This window comes from Camelus ferus, chromosome 2, assembly GCF_009834535.1.
Source record: "Camelus ferus isolate YT-003-E chromosome 2, BCGSAC_Cfer_1.0, whole genome shotgun sequence".
Taxonomy (NCBI): Eukaryota; Metazoa; Chordata; class Mammalia; order Artiodactyla; family Camelidae; genus Camelus; species Camelus ferus.
In genome coordinates this window covers 45,125,170-45,149,325 of record NC_045697.1, presented here as the reverse complement: position 1 = coordinate 45,149,325, position 24,156 = coordinate 45,125,170, and the positions used below count along the sequence as shown (strand labels likewise).

At 39.6% G+C, this 24,156-nt stretch overlaps 1 protein-coding gene across 1 annotated transcript in view; it reads right to left on the bottom strand.

The window, feature by feature from the left end:
- Window positions 1-13,274: 13,274 nt before the first annotated feature.
- LOC116659141 overlaps window positions 13,275-24,156 on the bottom strand; it is a 417,506-nt gene continuing 406,624 nt past the window's right edge. Inside the window, exon 7 of the mRNA XM_032466375.1 lies at window positions 13,275-14,070. Coding sequence (XP_032322266.1) covers window positions 13,957-14,070 — 114 coding nt within the window. The 3' untranslated portion in view covers window positions 13,275-13,956. The remainder of the gene's footprint in view (window positions 14,071-24,156) is intronic.

Sequence of the window (24,156 nt, the reverse complement as noted above, 5' to 3'; positions counted from 1 at the left end):
AAGCTAGCCTGCTGTGGTGGGCAGAGCTCTGGCTTAAAAACTAAAGCTCTGGGTTCCAGCCTTCTTTCTGCTGTTAGTCAGCCCAGTGACCTTGGGCAATCACTTATTTCTCTGGGCTTCAATTTCCCTCTGTGTAACAATAAAAAATCTCCAAACTCCTGTGTAGCACTAATGTTTTATCACTGTGATTCCATCAGAATTAATTGACAAGGTTGTTTTATATAAGCTTTAAGTGGCAGTTCTCTTAATCTGTAGAGGTGGGGAAATACAATAAGGAAGGAAAATATTTACGGGGGAACGCCCAGCCCACACAAATCTTCTGAATTGTTAATAAATTCTGATCCTAAAGGAGAAACAAAGGAAAGAACTTGATTTTTAACCATTTAACAGAACAAGCACTATTCGGTTTGCCAGAAGAACAGGTGGCCTACTATCTTCTCCTGCCCACTCACTGGAGATTTTCTGCTCCAGCTCAGGAAAGCTGATCTCTGCCACACTCCTCCCAGCTCCACTGAAATGTATCCAGAGCCTCAAAGTCTTAGCCAGAGGTGTGTCAAGTAGAGTGTGGGCACCAAAGCTGCTCCATGGTTTGATGTATTACTGGTTTCAAAAACCAGATCCTCCTCCCATCACTTAGAATGGTAAGTGCCTGCTGTTTCCATGCCGCTGACCTCATCAGAGTGGACAGGTAGTCCAGCTTCTATGCCCCCTCCCCCTTGATTCCCACCACCATCCTTCCTCAGCCTATCCCACTCTTGTTTGTAGGCAAGGATGGCTCTAAGATTGGCTTTGGTAAATATACAATCTGAGTAAGACCATGTGGTCTAAGATAAGCCCCTAGAATCTCCCCTTATAAACATACTATCCCTGGATCATATGGTAACTCTATGTTTAGTTTTTAAGGGAAGCTCCATGCTGTTCTCCATACTGTCTGCACCAATTTACATTCCCACCAACAGTGCAGGAAGGTTCCTTTTTCCCCACACCTCTCACATATGATCCAGCAATCCCGCTCCTGGTCATATATCTGGAGAAAATTCTAACTTGAAAAAATACATGCACCACATGTTCATAGCAGCACTATTTGCAATAGCCAAGACATGGAAAAAACCTAAGTGTCTATCAGCATATGAATGGATAAAGAAGATGTAGTGTGTGTATGTGTATATATATATATATACACACACACACACACACACACAGAATAGAATACTACTAAGTCATAAAAAAGAATGAAATAATGCCATTTGCAGCAACATGGATAGGCCTAGAGATTATCCTACTAAGTGAAGTAAGTCAGAGAGAAAAAGACAAACATCATATATTTATATGTGGAATCTAAAAAAAAAAATGACATGAATGAACTTATTTATAAACCAGAAATAGACTCAGACATAGAAAACAAACTATGGTTACCAAAGGAGAAGGGAGTAGGGAGGATATATTAAGAGTTTGGGATTAACATATACATACTACTATATATAAAATAGATAAACAACAAGGACCTGCTATGTTGCAGAAGGAACTACATTCAATGTCTTATAATAACCTATAATGGAAAATAATCTGAAAAAGAATATGTATGTATGTACATATACAACTGAATCACTTTGCTATACACCTGAAACTAACACAACATTGTAAATCAGCTATACTTCAACTAAAAAAGAAATCAACTTATTGTCCCTTCCACATAGAGATTTTATGATTACCAAAACTTGTGAAAGCCAGTGGGCTTTTTAAAGCAGAAGGGAACTCCAGAAGAACAGGTCATGAAGGTATCCTGATTAGAAAACCTGGCGTGGAGTGTCGCTGATTGACAGCTTCCAGCTGCCAGGTTTTGGATCCACTGCAGTGTTCACGCTGAGGCCACACTTCCCCAGGGCTGCTCGCAGCCAGCAACAGAGCCCAGTGAGGGAACTAGAGTTGGGTCATTCCTGTTTTAAGGGGGGATTCCTCAAATGGGCACTTTTGGCTTGGGGATCTCCATCAGGATAACCAGAAGTTTCTCAGAACTGTGCTGTGGTCTGAAACTCTTCCTACTCAATCCTTCCTTCCCTCTTTCCTGTCATAGGTCTCAGACCTGTATCGTAGGCTGAAGGCTCCCCTCGCCCACTCCTGCTCCTTCCCACTTTACCCCTTATCCTTCACAGGCACTCCTCTCAGTAAACCTCTTACACATTTAATTCCATTTGGCATCTGCTTCTAGGAGAAGCAGGGCATGACACTTTCAAAAGTTTGTATGCCTGGTCCAACGTGTTAGTTAGTGTTCTCCACAGAAACAGAACCAATAGGAGAGATATATTTATTAAAAGGAATTGGCTCACATGATTATAGAGTTTGAGAAGTCCCAAGGCCTACAGTTGGCAAGCTGGGAACTCAGGAGAGCCAAAGTGTACTTCCAGCTGGAATCTAAAGTACTGAGAGCTGACAGTGTAAGTTCCAGTCTGAAAGCTGGCAAGCTTGAGATCCAAGAAGAGCAGATGGTTCAGTCTGAGTCCAAAGAACAGACAAGACCAATGTCAAAGTGCTCAGGCAGGAGAGTTCCCTCTTACTCCTGGTGGCGGGGGAGGATGGTGATGGTGGTGGTAGTGTCAATGATTTTGTTCTGTTTTAGGCCTTCAACTGACTGGATGAGGCCAACCCACATCAGGGAAGACAATTTCCTTTATTCAGTCTACTGATTCAGATGTTCACCTGATCCAGGAACACCATCACACACACACCCAGAATAATATTCAACCAAATATCTGCATACTCCACGGCCCAGTCAAGTTGACACATAAAACTAACCATCCCACCATGCCAGCAGATAATCATGTAAATCACTTTTGCTACAGTCATGAATACAAGTTAAGTTCTCATAGTATGAGTTGCATTTATGTTTCTATCCATCTCTCCAAAAAGCCTATGAATGCTTTGGAGGTGGAAACCATGTCCTATTCATTTTCAGATCCTAAGTGCATAGTGGTGGGAATAACTTATATTTATTGAGTTCCTACTGTGGGTAATGCTAGAGGTATAGTAATGAGCAAAACAGAACAGGTCTTTGTGCTCATGGAGCTTACACTTAGCTGAGAGAGACAAACAGTATACAAAACAATTGAATATATAATATAACGTGGCAGTGATAAGTGTGAAAAGGAAAGAATAAAGGAGGGCAAGGGGCCTGAGAGGGATGGAGGTGTCATTTCATACAGGTTCCCAGAGATGGCTTGAATGAATAACGGAGTGGGTGAAGGTGTGGAGGAGGTTGTGGAAGTGTGTCGGGGCACAAGTCGGGACCTGCAACTACACAGGGCAGAGGGAAGACTCCCCCTCCATGCAGGGAATCAGCTCAACTCAATTGTTATTTCGCCCAATTCAGCCTGTACAGTGTTCTTCCCTGACTCCCACTTCTACAACTTTTTTTTTTTTTTTTAAACAAGAGTGGGCCCAGATTGTCGTTTCTTAAGGAGCTTCCTCACAGTCACTTTTCAAGTCAACTTTATCACCTGCACTGACCTCCCCCACCTGAGGGCTTGAGGCCAGTTTTCTCTTCTGAAGAAATTCTTCTAAAAGTGGTGACTTGGAGACACTTCCGAAAATGAAGATAGACTTGGCAAAGAAATTCCAAGCCTACAGGCAGATAATTAAGAGAGATTTTCAAAGCCTAGGGGGAAATCAAAGACCATTATATATGTACAGTTGGCATTAAACCACTTTCATTACAGTTTGAGCTCCGTACAGCTGTGCAGCAATTGAGAGATGAGAATACCCAGCCAGTGAAAAAATAAAAGGCACGTGGATGCCAACTTTCTCGTGGCCTGCAGGAACCACACGAAAAGTTTCATCGCTTGTCCTGGGGAATTACAAAAACCAAAATAGGAAATTTTATTGCAGTTCTAAGAAGGAAATGATTACGTAGCAACTGAGAAAAATACGTTTAGAATTTCCCTTTCCCTCTTCCACCTCACTGACCCAATTCCTTAGTCTCAACAGGGATGTGGTAAGAGGGGTGAGATTTTGTATGGAGTCATCTGAAGTCTTTGGGAGGTTTAGCGGAGAAGTCTGAGCTTTGGAACCAGGCAGGTCTAGCAATGCAATTTAGTTCTGCCAGTTAAGAGCTTAGGCAAGTTACTCCGTCTCTCCAAGCTCCACTTTCCTTCTCTGTAAAATACCTGCTTGATGGGGTTGTTGTGATGATCACATGAGACAGCGTAGGTGCTTAATAAATGATGGTTCATCTTCCTGAAAAGGAAGTTACTTGAGGAACTCGAAAAAGTACTTATCATACTTTCTTTCCTGTTATTGCTAATAAAGATTATGATATCATCCTTAAAAACTAAAAATAGATTTACCTTATGATCCAACAATCCCACTCCTGGGTATATAACCAGAGAAAACTCTAATTTGAAAAGGTACATGCACCCCAATGTTCACAGCAGCACTATTTACAACAGCCAAGACATGGAAGCAACCTCAATGTCCACTGACAGATGACTGGATAAAGAAGATGTGGTGTACGTATACAAGGAATACAACTCAGCCATAAAAAAAATGAAATAATGCCATTTGCAACAACATGGATGGACTTAGAGATGATCATACTAAGTGAAGTAAGTCAGACAGAGAAAGACAAATACCATATGATATCACTTACATGTGGAATCTAAAAAAAAACACAAATGAATTTATTTACAAACAGAAACAGACTCACAGATATTGAAAACAAACAGTTACCAAAGGGGAATGGTTGGGGAGGAATAAATTGGGCGTCTGGGATTAGCAGATACAAACTACCATATACAGAATAGATAAACAACAAGGTCCTACAGTATAGCACAGGGAACTATATTCAATACCCTGCAATAGCCTAAAATGAAAAAGAATTTGAAAAATAATATATACGTATATAACTAAATCACTATGCTGTCCCACCAGAAACTAACACAATATTGTAAATCAACTATACTTCAATTAAAAAAAAGATTATGATATCAAAAAGTACCTTGTCAAGAATAGTGATCACAGAAGCAAATGTCTTTGGTAAGCCTATGGTAGAATTTGATCTGTGACTTTGGCCAAAAACCGCAGTAAATAAGAAGGCCTATGACCATCTTAAAGGAGTGACTGGAGGACCCACGTCCCATTTGAAGGCGACAACTAGAGGATTTCTGCCTGATATAAGGGGGTCCACCCCCATCTACAGGAGGGCTGGAGCCCCATTCAAAGGAGGCATTTGCTACTTTGCTCCTACCTCTGGGTAGTGTAGACCCACTATTGACAGATTTTTTTTTTTTTAATTCTGAAACTCACTTCTATATGAAATTTCCAGTTCACATAAAATGGCTCCAAAGCCAATTAATAAAAAACACATAGACCACAAAAAGCACGTCTGCAGGCTAGTCATGGCCTGTGGACCACCAGCGAGCGACGTCTGGAAGAGGAACATTCCATGACTGCATTCTCCTCTTAGAATGAAATATTTTAGTTTTGAGATAATTCTTCAAATAATTCCACCCAGAGCAGAGTTCAACATACAAATAAATCTCTTCCCACAGATTCCTATATCTAGGACACCAAGGGCCAAAAATAACTGAAAAACACCTATGAAGGATTTTGTTGTTATTTATTCCTCAGGATTTAGCTGGTTGCTGGTGGGCAGACTGTTCAAAGTCTGTGCATAGGTAAAGATAAGTTGATGCCTGCTGATAAGGCTATTTTCTAGATATGTGCTTAGAAAATGTAATGTTTTTCCAGGCTTTTCATGGTATCAGAGAGGGGTTAAAGTATTAATAAATAGTCCACAAAGTTATTGCCTTTAGATCTTTAAAAGAGAGGGCAGAAAGAGTTCAGAAGAAATTATCGTGTTTGTTAAAGAATCTTTCTAGGGGCTCCAGATGAGCTTCGCAGCAACACAGAATGCTCCCAAGAGGTGCTGATGGGAAACTATCAGTGGCTGAAAAGTATTAAGCCAACGGTGTTTTAATTAACTTGTTCCACTCTATTTCTGAGCTTACAGCAGACAACAGAAAGGAATCACATTTCAATATAAAAAGTCACAGTAAATGTTAAGCTCCATTTTTGATTGACAGTCTCCCACAACTCACACACCTTAAAACTAGCATCTATATCTTCAGCACATTTGTAAAACCCACCAGGTTTCTCGAGCATGTGACAATCCAGATCCCTGTGCTCATCCACAGAAGCCATTTCCTGCGGGGGAAATGTACTGTGACATCCATTTTGATAGGTTGCAGGCACATTAGGTGGAATTACCTCAGTTGGAACAAGAAAAGGAACATGCTCTGTTCCCTTAACACGTACAGGCATTTGTTCAGAATTGGCCGGGAGGGACTGAATTACCGATGTTTTCCCAAGGCATCTTTGTGTTCTACAGACATAGCTTCACCAAATAATTGCTCAATCTATAACTATCCAAATAGTACTGGGCACTGACTGGATCTGAGTTGCTACTGATTCACTTTATAAACTGGCAACTCTACTTGGAGAAGGACATGCAACACAACGAGTTGATTCTGTAAAATCTCCTGCTTATTTTCCCATGTTTCCAACACAGAATTGAAAACAAGTCCCATAAAAAGACTGTGGCCGGAAGACGTTCATGTTCCTATCCATTCTAGGCGGTCGAGGGTTTCTTTCTCCGTTGAAATATTAAGTTAGGAAACAGCAACAAGTATCCACAGAAAGGGACAAAAAGATTATTCTACCAAAATGATGTTTCAGGGATCTGCTATAAAAAAGAGTAAGAGATTCTCTTTTATGACTGGGAAAAGGCATATTTTTGAAGTTATAAAATTCAGAACCTGAGACACAGTAATAAAAGGATATTTTTAGTAAAGTGTATTGAGATCTTTGACAAGCAAGCACTAAAATAAAATAGCCTATCATAAACTAGCATATTGAACAAAATATATATTTGAAAAACTAATCTTCAGTTACTTCTCTTGGTTCCCACACTCTTTTTCTCTCATGAGTTCCTATCTCTAATACTGTAATTATACTACTAATAAAAATACCTTGCCTAAGAAATCTATTCATTTGAGTGTTGAATATATTTTAATTGTGATATTAAATATACCTTAGTTTGAGAAAGGCTTTTTGGAAAAGATGAGTCAAATGCAAGTAAGTGTAAATTGATCTTTTTGCAACCACGTCCCCTAGGAGTATGGTGTTCCCAAGCTGTTTCATAATCTCAATTGGGTCAACACTGCAACTGACTTGAATGGCAGACCGCCAAGGGAAATTGCTAAGTTGGGTTTGACACTTAATGCTGGAGTTGTGCTTTCCCTTGAGAGAGCACCCCATTATGGAAATAGGGTCACCAGAGAGGGATTTTAGAAGGTGCTGTAAACATTGCTTTGCAAGGTCTGTGAAGATCTGATTGACCATTGAGGTAGAAGGCAGGATGCATGCTCTAACTAGGATGGTGGTAGTATCTCAATGCAGACTGCTGCATTCTGTTCAAATTCCTGCTGTCAGTTCCTTTAGAATCACTGGTCGTCTTTCTCACCAATTCCCTCAAATGTATAGTGTTGTAGTGACCTGCCAAGACTGTATTAGGTTCCCTTAATAAAGATAGATACATCACAGCAGTGGGTTAAGTGATGGAGCTAACAGTTAATTCTTGCTTCACTAGGCCAAACCAAATAATTCTCATTTAAATGAAAAAACCCATCCTGCTGCCCAGTAAATATTTGGTATCAGAGCAGCAATGAAAGCTCATGCTCTGTAAACCTTATTTCTCTTTGGGGGCTCCTAGGACATTTCCACGAGTACCCCACTGAGAATGATAAACATTCAGAACAAAATGACACTTGTCCAAATAAACAGGAAAAAGCAGCTTTGTGAAATCTCTTCCTAGAGTTTGTAGGTTTTTGTGTTTGTTTTTATGAGCGTGTGTTTACTTTCTTGTTCAAATGTGGAAACACTGCTATCCTCCATGGGCTTCTCAGCCATTAGTATGAATTAAAAAGTCCTAATGAACTTACTACAAAACAGAAACAGACTCACAGACATAGAGAACAAACTTATGGTTACTGGAGGGAAAGAGGCTGGGAAGGGATAAACTGGGAGTTTGAGATTTGCAAATATTAACTATTATATATAAGATAGATAAAAAATTTCTTCTGTATAGCACAGGGAACTATACTCAATATTTTGTAGTGACCTATAATGAAAAAGAATATGAAAATGAATATATGTATGTATTTGTATGACTGAAACATTATGTTGTACACCAGAAATTGACACATTGTAATTGACTATACTTCAATTTAAAAAAAATCACAAAAACTAAAAAAAATTAATTAAAAATCCTACTGAAAAATCTCTGCAAATCATCCTACAGAAAGTGTCTGGGCTTTTCAGGCTAAGTGAACATTGTACATATAAATCATGATCACTTTGGGGCTGATTAGAAAAGGACAGGTATTTTGCAGTCTTGGCAATGTGTGTATGCCCATGGCAACTGATTAGCTATTTCAAATTAATAGCTTAAAATTAAAACAAGCCTGAGGTTAGAATAAAAGGAAATGGGTTTTCTATTTTAAAAAAGCTTCAACCTTCTCAAAAAAGCCCCTTCCCTCCCCTCATCCTTTCCCTTCCTCTTGCTATCCAGCCTCAGAATGCTGTCTGTCAGCTGGAGGACTTTTAGGGGTATGGCGTTTCACGTGAATTTCCAGACCTCACTGGGAGGAAAGGCAGTGGGAACAACGAGAAACAAAGATGTCAATAAAATGGATTTTTCTGTAGTCATTTCACAACAGGGGCTTGAAAGTTTCTCAGGGGGAGGTCCTGGCTGTGAGTCATGCTGCATCCTTCCTTCCGTCTGCCATATGCCATCCTGCCTGGGTCAGGCAGCTTTTAGAGATACAGTCTGCCTACATCCAGCACACCCGCCACATGACACTGGAGTCTCCCCTTCAGAGAAAGGAAAAACCCCACAGAGAAAAAAGGAGAAAACAAACATAGACTGTTTCTGGGTGGGTAGCGGGCTCAGGGCAGGGAAAACGGGTAATGTGGCTGAGGTTTATAGTGGAAAAGAGGATCTGGGTTTCAAGAAAGATGTTTACAAGTTTTTTTGTTTTTGTTTTGCCATTTTTCCTTCTTAGCATATTGGGCCTAGATTTTATTTGGGGAAGATTAGAAATTAAAACTAAACCCACTATCTTAGTTTGTCTTCTAAAATTAAACAAGAGAGAAAGAAAGAAAAAAAACTGTCTTTCGAAGACCCTTTTGCAGGCAGTAGAAAATTTACCTCGATATTCTTGCTGCCTCTCCAAGAAATCAGGGAGACTGAAGTTCGTCTAAATTCAGGACTTTTTTGTTAGTTAACTAAGATGGGCAAGGCTTTATTTCTCTAACTATTGGCCTTATTTCCCTAATGACCCCCCCCCTTGTTTCCATATTTTATTCGATAAAGAGAAGCTGTCCTTTATGCAATTTTGATCTTATTTTTAAAGAAAGATAAGAATGCCATTTTATAGGCAAAACTAATTTTTTTCGATCAATTTACCTACTAAGAATGCATACTAACATTTTATATCCTTCAGTCTGAAAGATACCACCATTGTCAGCTACTAATAAAAGACTAAGTGGAAAGAGAGAGAAAAAAGCTTTGACATCAAGCAGATTTTCCAGCCCTGCCACATACGAGCTGTGTGGTGTAAGGTGGGTTGCTAATGTTTGTGAACATCTGTCTTCATCTCTTAAAGATGGGGCTAGTAGTACATACTTGGCAGCATTCTGTGAGCATGACCTAGTTAACAAAGAATAAACACCTATCATGGCAGGTATGATGTATTCATTTTATTCTTCCCAATTAGAAAATGCTTTTTTTTTTCAATTTAATTGGTATCCTTAGAACAGCTACTCAGTCCAGCCAGCTCTGTGGTAGGCCCTGCAAGAAATAATAAAGAAGGAGAAGACACAGATTATGTCTCAGAAGAACAGTCCTTCTATCTGAGGAGATAAGAGGTATAAATAAATTCCTATTTGCAACCGGGAAGCAATTAGGGCACATAGAGACAAGTGTCAGATGTTATGGTATAAACAGCAGGTGCCAAGAAAGATGGGAAAGAGATGGGTTTTACTTAGGCTTTTATGACATATAGTTTTAATTGGCATAAACAAACCACTTTAAAAACAAACAAATCTCTTTAAAAACAAACAAACCTCAGGATGTTTTTAAGAGGAAGAATGTGGTTGAAGATTTAAGGGTAGAAATGAACAGAACACGTGTCTTCAGGAAACTGACAGAACCAGAGCAGACAGCTTTATTGGGGGAAATGGCAACAAAAGAATAAATTGGACCAGTTGATAAAGAGCCTCGGATATTATCCTAATTAACAGAATATGACCTTTGAAGTCTTCAGATAGACAGTGAAAAGCAGAGTTCTGGAGAGGTTTTGGCTCTTCAGGATGGATGGGGGACATGGTGCAGACCCAGGGGCTTTGCTAGACTCACGTGAGGGGGTTAAGCTGTTTGTGTTTCTCAAATGCCTCCTTCGAGGTGTCCATTCCAAGCCAGAGGCTTAGTGAGTCTCAAGACTGTTTTCACCAATTTCCTTACAGATGCTTTGGTCCATATTAACTAAGCTCAGGAGAGACCGGTTAATAAAAAGCCAATTTAATAATTTAGGAAGCTGCACATAATTATTAGGAAAAATGGGTTGTATGCATGGTAAAGAATTTGGCCCAGCTCCTTCCTCTCTGGTAGGAGCAGCATTCTGGAAAATCCAATCAATAGGAGAGAGTTTATTGGCCATTCATTCATCAATTTATCAAATACTGATTAAGCATCCACCGAGCGGTAGGCACTTGGGTGAGAAACAGAATGGGGTGCTGTGACGTGCAAGTGGCCTGGTGCTGCTGGAAGGGCAGGGCAGAGCCCCCGAGAGGACGGCAGTCCCGGCCCCAGGGTGTGCACGTTCTCCTAGGGAGCTAGCACGTGCTTCTCGCTACAACTGCAAGCCACTGAAATGTTTTAGTGTGTTTATAAACAATTCTTTTCACTGTTGAGTATGTTTTTATTTAATTCAATACAGCATGGGTAAATAGGATTTTACCCACTCCAGAATACACGTGTTTGTAGCAGTAATGCTCCCAGAGTGAAATAACAGTAGATAGAAAAGGACCTGAAAACCAGATGTGACAAGCTCTCAGACACTTAAGTTTTAGTTATAAAAATAAGCCACTGGCTAAGAATCACTATTATCCATAGGAGATATTTCTATAACAAAGAAATTGGGATACTTATGTTTCCAAATCAAGGAATAAATTAACTCCAAAGTAAATAAATAAAAACAAAAAGAATAAGATGAAATGAAACATATATATATATCTCATAAAATTGAGTAGGCCTGTTCAGTAGTAGGGAGGCTCTAAAATACATAGGTCCCAAATTGAACCTTATTACATATCTTTCATTTAATTTTTTTGATAGCAAATATATTTACATGGCTGAAAATCAAAACAATATGAAAATAATAGGCAGAGAAGCAATGTGTCCATTCCTGTCCCTGTCTTCCCTGTACTCAGCCCAGTGCCTCCCAATAACCATTGGTATTAATTTCTGATGTACTTATAGTCTTTCCATAACCCACGTACATTTTGTAAATATTTAATTAGAAACAAAAGGGGAAGAAAATAAACCAACATTTGTTGGGCAACCACTACTTGCCAGACACTGTTAGTTCTTCCATGAGTAGGTCGCTGATGCTTTATGACAACTGTGTAAAGTTGCTCTTATCTGCCCTAAGACCAGACCTCATGCCTGGTGGGCAGAAATCCCAGCCCTTGGCCTTGTACTTAAGAAGCAGTTTCTCATTGCTCTCTGACCTCCAGAGTTTTATGTGGATTGAACACACCACGCACCTTTTGATTTTTAGACTTCAACTCATTGCCCTACCTTCAAATCATCTTTAAAATGCTTACTTTTCAGGGTGGTTTTGAGGATTAAATTGGGTTGCTAGTAAGTATGTGGACTATTGTAAGAGTTCTGTAAGTGGGAGCTAGTCCAATCATAAAGGACAGTCAAATGTGCTTATGCATAATCAAGAAATAAATCATCTAAGTTATGTTATAATAAGTGGTTCATTTGTGTCCCTTTTTTTTTTTTTAAGATTCACATATAAGGCATTTTTCTTTCTCTTTCCAGCTCACTTCACTTAGAATGACGATCTCCAGGTCCATCCATGTTGCTGCAAATGGCATTATTTTATTCTCTTTTATGGCTGAGTAGTATTCCATTGCGGATATATACCACACCTTCCCTATCCAGCCATCTGTTGATGGACATTTGGGTTGCTTCCATGTTTTGGCTATTGTAAATAGTGCTGCTATGAACTTTAGGGTGCATGTGTCCTTTTGAATTATATTTTCTGGGTATATGCCCAGGAGTGGGATTGCTGGGTCACATGGTAACTCTATTTTAGTTTTTTAAGGAACCTCCATATTGTCCTCCACAGTGGCTGCACCAATCTACACTCCTACCAACAGTGTAGGAGGGTTCCCCTTTCTTATAAGTGGGAGCTATTATTATCATCTCTCTGGGAGAACTTCCTCAGGCTAAGCACATTCAAAATGTATTGATTTCTGTTTAACTCACAGAGGGGGACCCCTTTTGGGACTTAGTCTATTTTGATGCTGATCTTACCCCTGAGTGAGTAATAAACTTTGTCCACTCCTTACATAAATAGAAATAAGTCTGGGTATTAGGTGACCAGATCCTCTTGTAGACAGCCAGCTTTAAAACCCAAGAACAAGAATTACCACATTCACTCTACATAAAGGGTTAGTAAAGTTTTATAAAGGTAAAGCAGTAAATATTTTAGGCTTTTTGGGGTTTTGTTGCAACTATTCAACTGTGCCCAAGAGCAGTCCCATAAATGAGGAGGGGTACGTATATTCTAATAAAGCTTTGTTATGGACACTGACATTTGAATTTCATGTAACTCTAGTAATATTTGGTAACATGTGCTACCAAATATTTTTCTTTTGATTTTTTTTAACCATTTAAAAAGGTAAAAATTATCCTTAGCTCATGGGCCATACATCAGATGGTGGCTGGATTTGGCCTGTGGAAGTTTGCCAACTCCTACCCTAAATGACAATGATTTGATAAAACATCTTTTGAACTTGGTCAGTTCCCTCTCTTCCTTTCTCTCTCTCTTTCTTGCTCTCCTTCTCTTCTACTATAATTACAAGCAGACAGGGAAAACAAAAGGGCCTTTGGGAAGAAATCCTCCTACTCACCCAGGGAGCTAAAATTTTATTTCTCTCATAAGCAGCTTAGGGTTTTATAAATACAGTTGAATGATTCACATACAAATTTAGATACAGTTTGAGGTGGTGTCAACTAAATATCACGAGTGATGCTGGAAAAAGCAGAAGTAGACAGTATGTCCAGCTGCTAGGAAATTACACACCAGCCTCTGAAGTGTGTAACTACCTTATTGAAAACTGAACCTCAGAGGAGAGGAAGGTTGTCTTACATCTTGTTAACTGTGTCCCCTGAAGGCGAGGGGTTGTGCACTGTGGTGCCAATCTGGGCAGGGGACGCAGGGAGCTCGGGAGCACCCTGGTCTGGCCTCCCTGGGCCTTTGTCCTGGCTGAGAGACTAGCAGTCAGACTTTCAGGGACACCCAGCCACGGCCACCTCACTGGAACTCTGTGCAGCAGCCCTGCCCTCTCTGAGTCTCCACTCAGTTACTTCTCCCGCCTCCAACCGCCTTCATCTCTCCTCTCCCACCACCATGATTTCCTCAGGGGTTCAGGCCTCTAGAAACAAAAATCACAAAGGCACGTTGTCTGAGGAGAACTTCTGCTTTCCTTAACACACACCTATCCTGAGGCAAAGGAGCCCCGAAGCCTTTCTAACTGTTTGGAAATGGTTAGGGAAAAATACTTTAATAATCCAGTAAATTATTCTGCAACACAAACATCTCTTCATCATCCAGGGAAGTCAACCGTTTCAAAGCGGCAAACAGTCCGCGGCAGTCCACTCAGGAAAATTCTATCTGCTTCTGTGGATTTTTCAGAGTTATGGATTCTTGGAAAGAAGATCTGGAATGAGAGGGTGACCAGTAAATACTTTCAGAATTCTTTTTAGAATCTTTGTCATTAGCACGGAACCTAGCCCTTCACAGAACTCAAACGAAGTCGAAATGTTGCAGTTTTGAAGAAGAAATATTGGAACTGGGGCTTAAAGAATTACAATTGGCAAGAGATGAGTGAGGCATAGGGAATGAACCAAAAGCATAGGGAAATGAAAGCACAAGGTATTTTAAGCTCCAGGAGAGCAAGGACTTTATCTATATTATTCACTTGATATTCTTCACTACCAGCCTTGGAAGAGTACCTGGTTCAGTAAATGTTTGTTTAATGAATAAATGAATATGTTTCTGTAGAGAGGAGAGAGGAGTAAGACAAGAAAGACAAAGTCTATCAGTCAGGTCTTAGCAGGAAACAGAACTTCCCCTGGATAATTCAAGTTCCACTTTGGTAAAGGGGTGACTTAAGGAAGTTTGGTTAAGGAGAGGAATAGTGATGTTGAAGCACCCAGAGACTATCAATAGGAGGCTGGTAGCACCCATAAGGCTCAAAGGAGCAGCCATTTGGCAGAAAAGATGCAGTAATTACTTGCAGAGACAAGTACTGAAGTAGGAAAACGTGGGGAAAAATACCTGGACCTCTCTCTCCTCCACCCTCCATTCTCCTACCAGATCCTCCCATTGGCTGAGCCCAAGTAGAAGCCAGAGGGCATGAGAGCAGGATGGAGAACATTGGAGAATGGATCTGGGACCAGGGGGAAACAATCACCAGCCCACTGGGTGAACTGAAAGCTGTTTTTTTTTTTTTTTAATTGAGATATTATGGACATACAACATTATATTAGTTTAAGGTATACAACTTAATGATTCAATATTTGTACATGTTGTGAAATGGTCACCACACTAGGTCTAGTTAACATCCATCACCACTAATAGCTTCAAACTTTATTCTTCCTGGTGATGAGAACTCTCACAATTTCTTCTCTTAGCAATTTGCATGAAAGCTGGTTTAAAAAAATTGTGCCTTCAGTTCCCTATGCCTTCCTTCATTCTCTGTTCTCCAAAGGTATCTCCAAAGAGATATATTATCTCTTGTTGATTGGATTGATAGGCTATTAGCTGCCATTGGAGATTTTGAAGGAGGAAGTAACAAAAAATAAGGGATTGGGAAACCTTATCTATGTTCACATTCCAGCCCTGCCACTCCTTGACTGTAAACGTGGGCTAGTGACTGACAATCTCTGTGCCTCAACTTCCTTATCTGTAAAATGAAGGAAATTATGGCAGCTGTCTCATATGGTCGTTATGAGGATCAAATAAGATAATCTAAGTAAAGTGTGTGGGTCTAACATTACTGCTTTTTAAAAGCCTACCTTGGATCAGATTTAAGCAAATTTGTCTTATATTGAAGAATTGACCATCAAATCAATGTTAGAGCAAGGTTTTAGCAAATGTGGCAATCATAAGGAAAAGATTAGATTTTTTTATGACTTCGTGACCATGCAATTTTACTCTGCTTTTGTCTATCCAGGTTAAGAAGTTCCCTTTCTTAAGCATTGATTTTTCCACCTTTAAATAATATTAGAATGTTATAGAGGCTTTAGGTGACGCTAATGAAATCCACCTCCATGTGATCTCAATGTACAGCTGCGATTTAGCTACCAATGCATTTCTGAAAATTGCTTCCTTAGCATTTCAGCATTTTATTTGAAAGAACAACTGAAGCAGAAAGAAAATCAAGCAACAACAGGAGGACTTCATTTTTAAACTCATTAGTTCACAAGCTAAAAATTTGCTCAGATTAGTTGGGGTTTCAGACGTAAGAACTGGTTTCTGATGCAAAAGTCAGTAGCTACAGTTTAAAAGTCTGAAGCACATTTTCTTCCCCTTCCTCCACCCACTTCCTTATTTTTCTAATAAGAGTTTCATGTGCTTTCTTAATAGAGGAGATGTGTACCCCACAGAGTGCAATGTACTCCTCTTTATACCATCGTTAAAAGTTAAACAGATAAACACTCTATGGAAAGACTGACTATAATTATGATTTTGTAAATCCCCTCCCCTATTTCCCATTTATAGCACTGCTTATAAAAGAGACATTATTTTTACTGAGTTCTTGATGAAAATTTGTGGAACTTTCTAAAATTATAAATGCATTTACAATTCTGATGCATGAATTTAACTTACAAAGGTTAAGTCACAAGAGGATATAGAAGTATTTAAATATCATTTTGATACCTGAGACTTTCTGTTATTTCAATATGTAGGTGGGCCTTCATGATGATTCATAAAGATAAATTGCTTATTTTTATAATATATACTTTGTCCAAGTAAATGAATACTTCCCCAATGAGTTAAGTTTTTTTTTTAACGTAGTGTAAAAAAATAGTATCTCTTGGGCCATGAAAGCCTTAAACAATGATTTTCAAGGACTTTCTCTGTCATTGCTTAAAGACACTCAAGGCCTACAGACAGACTTCAAGATTACATGTTAAAAATTGTATGTACAATATAATTGCAGCTTTTTTTTTTTTAGAGCAGCAAAACCAGGTACGTAGACTGGTTGAAATGGAAGAAAATTCACCAAACTCTGAACAGTAGTTATATAAGGAAGATGGGACTGAAACAAAGGCTAATCCGTCCCTAGGTATCCCCGATCCCCTTTCTATGCTTTCCTTTTAGAATATGGTGTCAGAGGCAGAGGTGGAGGTCATGGGGTCTGGGTTTGAATCCTGATTCCACCACTTACTACCGTGTGACCTTGAACCAGTACAAACACCTCTGGGCCTGAGCTCAGTCATCTGTAGAAAAGGCATAATAATCAGACCCACCCCATATAGCTGTTGTGAGCTTAAGTGAGCAAGTGCATGCAAATCCCTTAGAACAGTAACAGGAACTCACTTGGCACGAGTAAATGAGAGCTATTATCTTGTTATTTATATTCAGTCTCTTCCAGTAAAATATGACCCCCTGAGGGCAGAAATAATCCTGTTTTAATTTAGCTTCTGTACCTTGGGACCCTAATACCATGTCTAGCAAGTAAGAGATGCTCAATGAAGATTTGTGAATACGTGAATGAATAAATTCCACATGTAGTAAAGTGACACAGAATGCCACTACTTCATCAGTAATGATCAAATTGTAACTGTTCTGCCCCTAGTCCATGACCTTTCTGTATTTTGGCCTTCACTGTTCAGCATCTGCTCAGTAAGTGTCCCAAGGCTGTCTGCACTGCTCCGGGTCGCTAGCAAGTGGTTTGACTCATGATGACAGCAGACCAACAAAGAGCACTTAGGAGGCGTGTGACTCTAAAACCTACTAGCCTTGCTAGTCTTAGAAACTTCAGTCACCTTTCAGATTCTCACATGGGGTATAAAGACTAGCTCACATTTCAAGTGTCGGTTTGACAGAGTCAATCCATGTGTAAAGTCAAGGTTTAGAAAACAGTATTTTTCTTTAGTGCCACTCTCCTCTCCAGCCGCCATAGCCCAAAGCTATTGGGCAAAGCTGCATTTGCCTCAGAAATTTTCTGGAAAGAGTAGGAATTTCTATAAAGATTGAATTACACCTTCATAGAGAATGGGTTCGATTACCTGACCTTTCTCCAAACCCCACTGGATTTTTAAAACTAACAGTATTTTATAAAAGTGTAACATGCTTCAAACCTGTTCAGAATTTCTGGTGATGAATCAAAAATGGTCAAGTTCAATGACTATATATTGTGATTGCTAATAGTTGTCTCCCCTTGCAGAGTTGGTCTTAGGAAAAAATCTCTTCAGCTTTTTTCTGTCTGTGTTTCAGTCCTGTTTCCTGCCCTCTTGCTCATGCAGAGGTCGAACTTTAACAGTATTAAGCCCACATACATATACCACACTGACATCTTCACTGGTTTGAATGAAGAAGAGCTATATCATTATCACCCCCTTTAAGACGAAGTACCTAAGGCACTCAGAAGAAGGAGTGAACACTTCACCTTAGGGAAGTTCCTTACAGACCTTCAGAGGGCTATACCCTAGCATACCTAAGTGCCCTTTATTAACCCATTATGAGTTATTACTTTATTAAACAAAACTATTAAAGTACCCAAGGGATGAGGTGGTAGAAATGGATTGGTCAGAACTGGTTAAGTACCAAGTATGCAGAGTGCGATGGAGGGAGTTCAGTACAGGAGAGGAGTGTGATTAGATCACACAGGCTAGCATTTACATAATGTCTAGTAATGTCCAAAGTGCTTTTTACATCCAGGAGGAGAGTAAAGAAAAGCAGTGGAGAAGAGCATAGTGGGTTACTATAGGTAGGGAAGCTCCACTAACTCATACTGTCTTTAGACCTTAAAATTGCCTCATTGTGATTTTAAGTTACTGTGGTAATGAAATGTATTGGGACTACAAAGAAATCTAGGTAGCTCCTAATTAATTTAAAATATAAAAGATCAAAATCTGCCTTCAAGTTTTATAAACTTTGATACCAACACCTCTTCTATTATATGGACATTTTTTAATAGAACTCTAAATCTTGGTACATAAAGTGGGTTTCCAAGAGCTTTCATTCATCTGTTTCACAAGGCTCTCCCATGCCATGGACATGGTAAATTCAGGTAGCATATCGAAGTGTAGCAAAAGACAAGAATGACCAATGACCCTTGGGAGGTCGAGCGAGAAGAAACTCTTGTTTCTGAGCACTTCTTCTGAGGCAGGCCCTGACTCAGTAAGATGGGTCAGTATTTCCACTGAGAAGACCCAGGCAGCCCTCAACTCAGCAACAGTTTGTCTTCTCAAATCCCAGCCCAGAACATGGCCCCAATCCATCCCCACCCTCTCCATCCCCACTCTGAGGTGAAATCTTACTCTGTATGAAACTTTTGAAGAAGGCCAAGTGTGAAAGTCTGAGAGCCAAGCCTACCCCCACCCCAGGGGGCCATCATGTACCATTTTACTGCAATTTCTCTTTGTTTTTTCCAATGATGCATTTAGATACAGCCAGCAGGAAAAAAAAAAAATCCCTGTTCAAGAGAGTGGAGTCATTATCCACACACAAAAGGCCATTTAGAGAAAGAACAGCTCAGTCAGTTCAAGCTGTGGCTGCCAGAGTCCAGACCCATTAGAAAAGAAAGGTTAGCTGTTTAAGTGGGAATGTGAAACAAAATGTCATAATTAGGGCTAACTGGGCACCCTCCCCCCTGCCAAGAAAGCTGCCTGGGATCATAAACTAATTCCCCAAAGGTCCTAAGCTCAGGGGAAAGCAAATCATCAACTCTCAATGACAGTTTAGTTGTTAACCTTTACCCTAGAGGCTAGGTTTTCATTCTTTTTCTTTTGGGTATGTTTTTTATAGATGTTACTTTTATAGGGTTGGACTGGTTTTTTTTCCTAGCTTACCACCATTGGCATGTTTCAGACCACTGGGGGTGTGTGTGTGTATAAATACCATGAAAGGAAATATGTACCCAAACAACAGTAGCTACCTTTAATGATGAACTATATGGGAGAACTGGGAATTCATTTTTGTTTCCCTCTCTGTGTTTCCTAATTGCTTTTTTATTAACGTGATGTAAAAGGGAGGGAAAAAAAAAGACAGGTAAAGTGTTTCAGATACAATTTTTTACCATGCTTCCCTTAAAGGAGAAAAAAGCAATTATAGTTTTGACATGGTTCATCATGAGAAGTAAGGGGGTATAAGCCTCAGAGAAGAGGCAGCGTTATGAAGGGATGAGCACCCATATGACTGTTAACCAGGCTTCACCTCTTTTCCTTCAGCCATTTAGCAGCATCGGTATAAAAGTAATTTCAGGCTAACAGAAATTCGCAGTTGTAAGTAATACAGTAAATTCTCAGCATTTAGCCTGCTCACAGACACAGTGCTCTGCTTGATGAAAACAACGCAAGGATGAGCACATGGCAGTCATTAAACAGATACTTCCTGTCAGATTGATTGCTTGGAATACTCTGGTTACTATAGGGTAGCCATGTACACTGGACAGGGAGAGCCAACAGTCAATAAACAACATGAGGCCAAAAATGCTATTGAAAATTTAATGTTTAATGATTCAGAAGGCACTTTGGGATCTTGTAGAGCCTTGACTAATTATTTTGAAGACCAGTGATGAATAGAACATAGAATGGCAAAAGTACAAATTCAAGAGAGATTTCTTTTGCTGGATTACTTAATTTTGCTTTTTATGTAACCTTTCTAAAGTGACTTGCAGATAAAATGGAGAAAATTGCTTAGAAAATAGAGATTAGACATTTTACTTGCACTTTTATGGACTCTCATTAACACTTGCTTTCATTTTTATTGCCTTCATAACAAAATATTAACTGAATGTAGGACATTTAATGAAAAAAGCATGATTCTTGTGTTCACATGGCTTACTTAATCATTTAAGATGTATGTATGGTAAGGGCGTTTCCTTTAAATCATGAGACTTCTTCTAAATTTTTTGTACCATAAAATTTTGTCTAGGTAAAGTTTTGTCTAGGTATAGGAACAGGCAAGGGAGAATATTTAAATCTAGAACTGCCATTTGGGTTGTAAGAAAAGTGTAGATGTGAATAAAGAGGTACAGGCCAGTCAAAGGTTGCAAAAAGGACACTGATTTAATTCATGCAGCAAATATTTTTGAAGGCCTACGATGTTCCAGGCACTGCTGGAGGCCCTTGAGATAACAGAGATTTTATTAGAGGCAACAGACAATAAATAAGCATCATAAAAATATAAATGATGCTAGATGATAATAAAAGTTATCAAAAAACTGAGCAATGTATGGGAGATTCCGAGAGAAGGTTGCTCCAGAAATTTTAAATAGTGTGGTTAAGAAAGGTGCCACTGAGGACCCAGAACGGCAAAAGGACACATTCATAAGAGGCTTCTTGTGTTAGATAACATGACAATTTGAGCAAAGCCTTGAAGGAGGTAAAGGAGTTAATCCCATGGATATGAGGGGATGGGTGGGGCATTCCAGACTACAAATAAGAGATAATAGAAAGTGGGGAATTATTTATTGAGAAAAACACAAAGAGCAGAATATAGGAAGAAGAAGAAAGGGACAGTCACTGGAGGCAAGTAGGCTTCCAGGAAGTTCCTAAATAATGTAATTTTGCAATGCTTGGCTTTGGAAACTGTGATTGGAAAAAATAATAAAAATAATCCCATTGTCCAAAACATGATTAGCATATGGACATGGATCTCCAAAATAAACAGGTGAATGTGGTCCACTTGTACACACCTAAAGACTGGTATGTTTCTAGTCAGCGGCTAGCAAACTGAATGCATTCATTCTTTGATCATTTATGCTCTGAGAACCACATGTGTCAACACCGTGCTGGGAACTGGGGTACAGAGATGAGCAGAACAGACGTGATTCCTACATTCACAGTGGAGAAGTACTTTAAATGATGTATTTGTTGTCTTATTATAAGTGCTGTGGAAAACTACACAGAAGTAGGAGAGCATACTGGGGAGGTACTTGACCTACTTTGGGAGTCAGGAAAAGCTTCCACCTTGCAGTTGATATTTGAGCTGAGACCTGAAGTATGAATTAGTGTTAACTAGGGAAAGAGAAAGGTTCATCTGGGCAGAGGTGGAAAGTACCATGGAATATTCGAAGAACTGAAAGGCCAGTGGCTTAAGGAGGAAAGAATGATTTGGTCAGCAGAAAATGGGGGCCACTGAGGTCAGTTTAATGAAGGGACCCTTTGCAATGGTGTCTGAATGGTTAAAGGAGGCCAACAGGGACGAAAAGCTGCCCTGTGCCTGGGATCGAAGTGGAAGGCAGGAGTATTCATCAGAGAAAACAGCTACAGGAAAGAGACACCTTGCAGGAGCTGGGACTGTAAGGAGACACAGCCAGTCTGAGGCTACACAGCAAGGAGAGCTCCAGGGGAATAAACACCATATATTAATATATATATGCAGTCTCCAGCCCTCCCACCATCTCCGACCTTTCTTTAGTTAAATGAGCTGTAAGACAGGTGAGGGAGTCCTTTGAGGTCACCTATACAAAGCCAGCTCCCAGGGCACAGAGCAGGGTGGGAAAGAACCCAGTGGATCTGGAGGGGCAAAGGGAAAATAGCCTGCAGAGTACGGACCAGATCATTCCAGATCTTATCAGCCAAGTGAAGGATTCGGGTATTTGTTCTTCTACAAGTGACAGGCAGCAGGAGAAAAATGCAATTAGATTTGCATTCATCAAGGAAGGTCACTTGTGTCATATGAGCAGACTGGAGCCACTCATGAAAACTACAGGAAGCTTAGTTGGAGGCGTTGAGGTGGACCAAGTGAGGGGTGATGGAAGCTTCTCCTGATCCAGTGGTTGGGGAAGATGGGAAGGTGCGGGAAGACTGTGGAGACAACGAATTTGTGCTGGTTTGGAAATGGGAGGTGTGGAAGGGGGTATGAGAGGTGTGAAGTCTAGATTTTGGTTTGCCTAAGCGGATGGGTGGTGGTGCTCCTCTCTGAAGGAGGAGCAGGTTTGGAAGCCGGGAAAAATCACAGGCTTGGTTTTGGACATACCGAGACTTTCAGAACGCCAGCTGTAAACATCCAGGGAACACCTCCACCTAAGCAGGGGTTCGACAGCCTGCTCTCACTGTGCCCCAGCCACTGTGCTGTGCTATGCACTTTGTAGAAATATTTCCTCCAATCCTCAAAATACCGAGGCAGACGTGATTTTTCCCATTTTCTCGATGAGAAAACTGAGGCTCAGGAAGGTTAAGTATCCTGCTTACATTCAGTTCTTGAAACTCAGACATTTTTAACCCCAACTGGAGCTCTTTCTCTTTTGTACTGCTGTATCTGAAAGTCACAGAGGCATCATAGGAGCCTGTAGAAGAGGCTGAGGAAAAATGCAAAAAATTCTGTTATGAGGCCTTTTTCATTTGGGGAAAATATGGATTTGTTTCATTGGATTCTAGAGTAGGCTTATGTGAGTTTCAATGAATCAATTAGCACTCCTTGAGCAATTATTATATGCTTAGGACTTTGCTGTATTTAAAAAAAAAGATTATGAACAGTATAAAATATGATCCTTGATTTCAAGGGCTTAAAATTTAACTGAGGGGAGGCAAGTACATTCTGGAAGCTATTTAACATATAACATTATATGCTGATAATGAAATGCCAGATTGTGTAGGGCTGACAGCCTGGGAAAAGGATAATATATAACATGATAAGGTCTTATGTAAGGTGTGTTGATGGTCTGCGAAATTTCAGCAATTGAATATTGGTCTGCAGATTGGCTGTCTTCTTCCTAGGAAATTTCATAAGATACACAATTAATTACAGTTTTATAGTTAGTTAAATGAAGTATGCATCAAATGTCCTGAGAGTTGAAGTTTCTGCAGACTTATCTTATTTATCATTTATTTTTGAAACTCTTGCAACCAAGAGTGCTTTGCTTTTTTTTTTCTTTTTTTGATAGACAAGGGCTGGCAATCTGTTCATATCTTTGTTGAAGGAAAAGCTGAAATTGCAAATATGTTTAAATCTGATACAATCTAAATCCCTATCCCCATGATGAAAAATGCCATCGACAAATCTTAGTCTAAGATCTTTGAGCCTCCATAAAGATTATTCTTTATGGGACAAATCACATCAAATTTATTTCCAAAAGGAACGATAAGACCTCTTAAATAAAGGCATCTGGAAAATAGACATTTTCTTAGTAGTAGGTCTGATAATAACTGACATTTGTATAGTGCCTTATGATTTGCAAAGTGTTTTATAGACTTCATCTCGTGGGATAACTAAGTGAAGCTAAACTTCATCAGAAATTTATGTTGAATATATAGTTCCCCAAAGAGAAAAAAAAGTGTTGTTTTAGACAAATTTACAAACAAACAAACAAATCAGTCTTAGTTTCTTAGGCAAGAGAGGGAGGCAGTGGGTTACCATATAATATCATAACTGTATAACAATGTAGTAACAATGATAGTTATAAGAACACCATGAATCGAGCCTTTGTTATATATGTTACTAGTCTATGCACTTTATGTATTAACTTGCTTAAGTCAACAAAAGTCCCATGAAGAAAATATTATTTGCATATTACAGACGAGGAAACTGAGGCACACGTATCTAAGTAACTTGCCAAAATCATGGA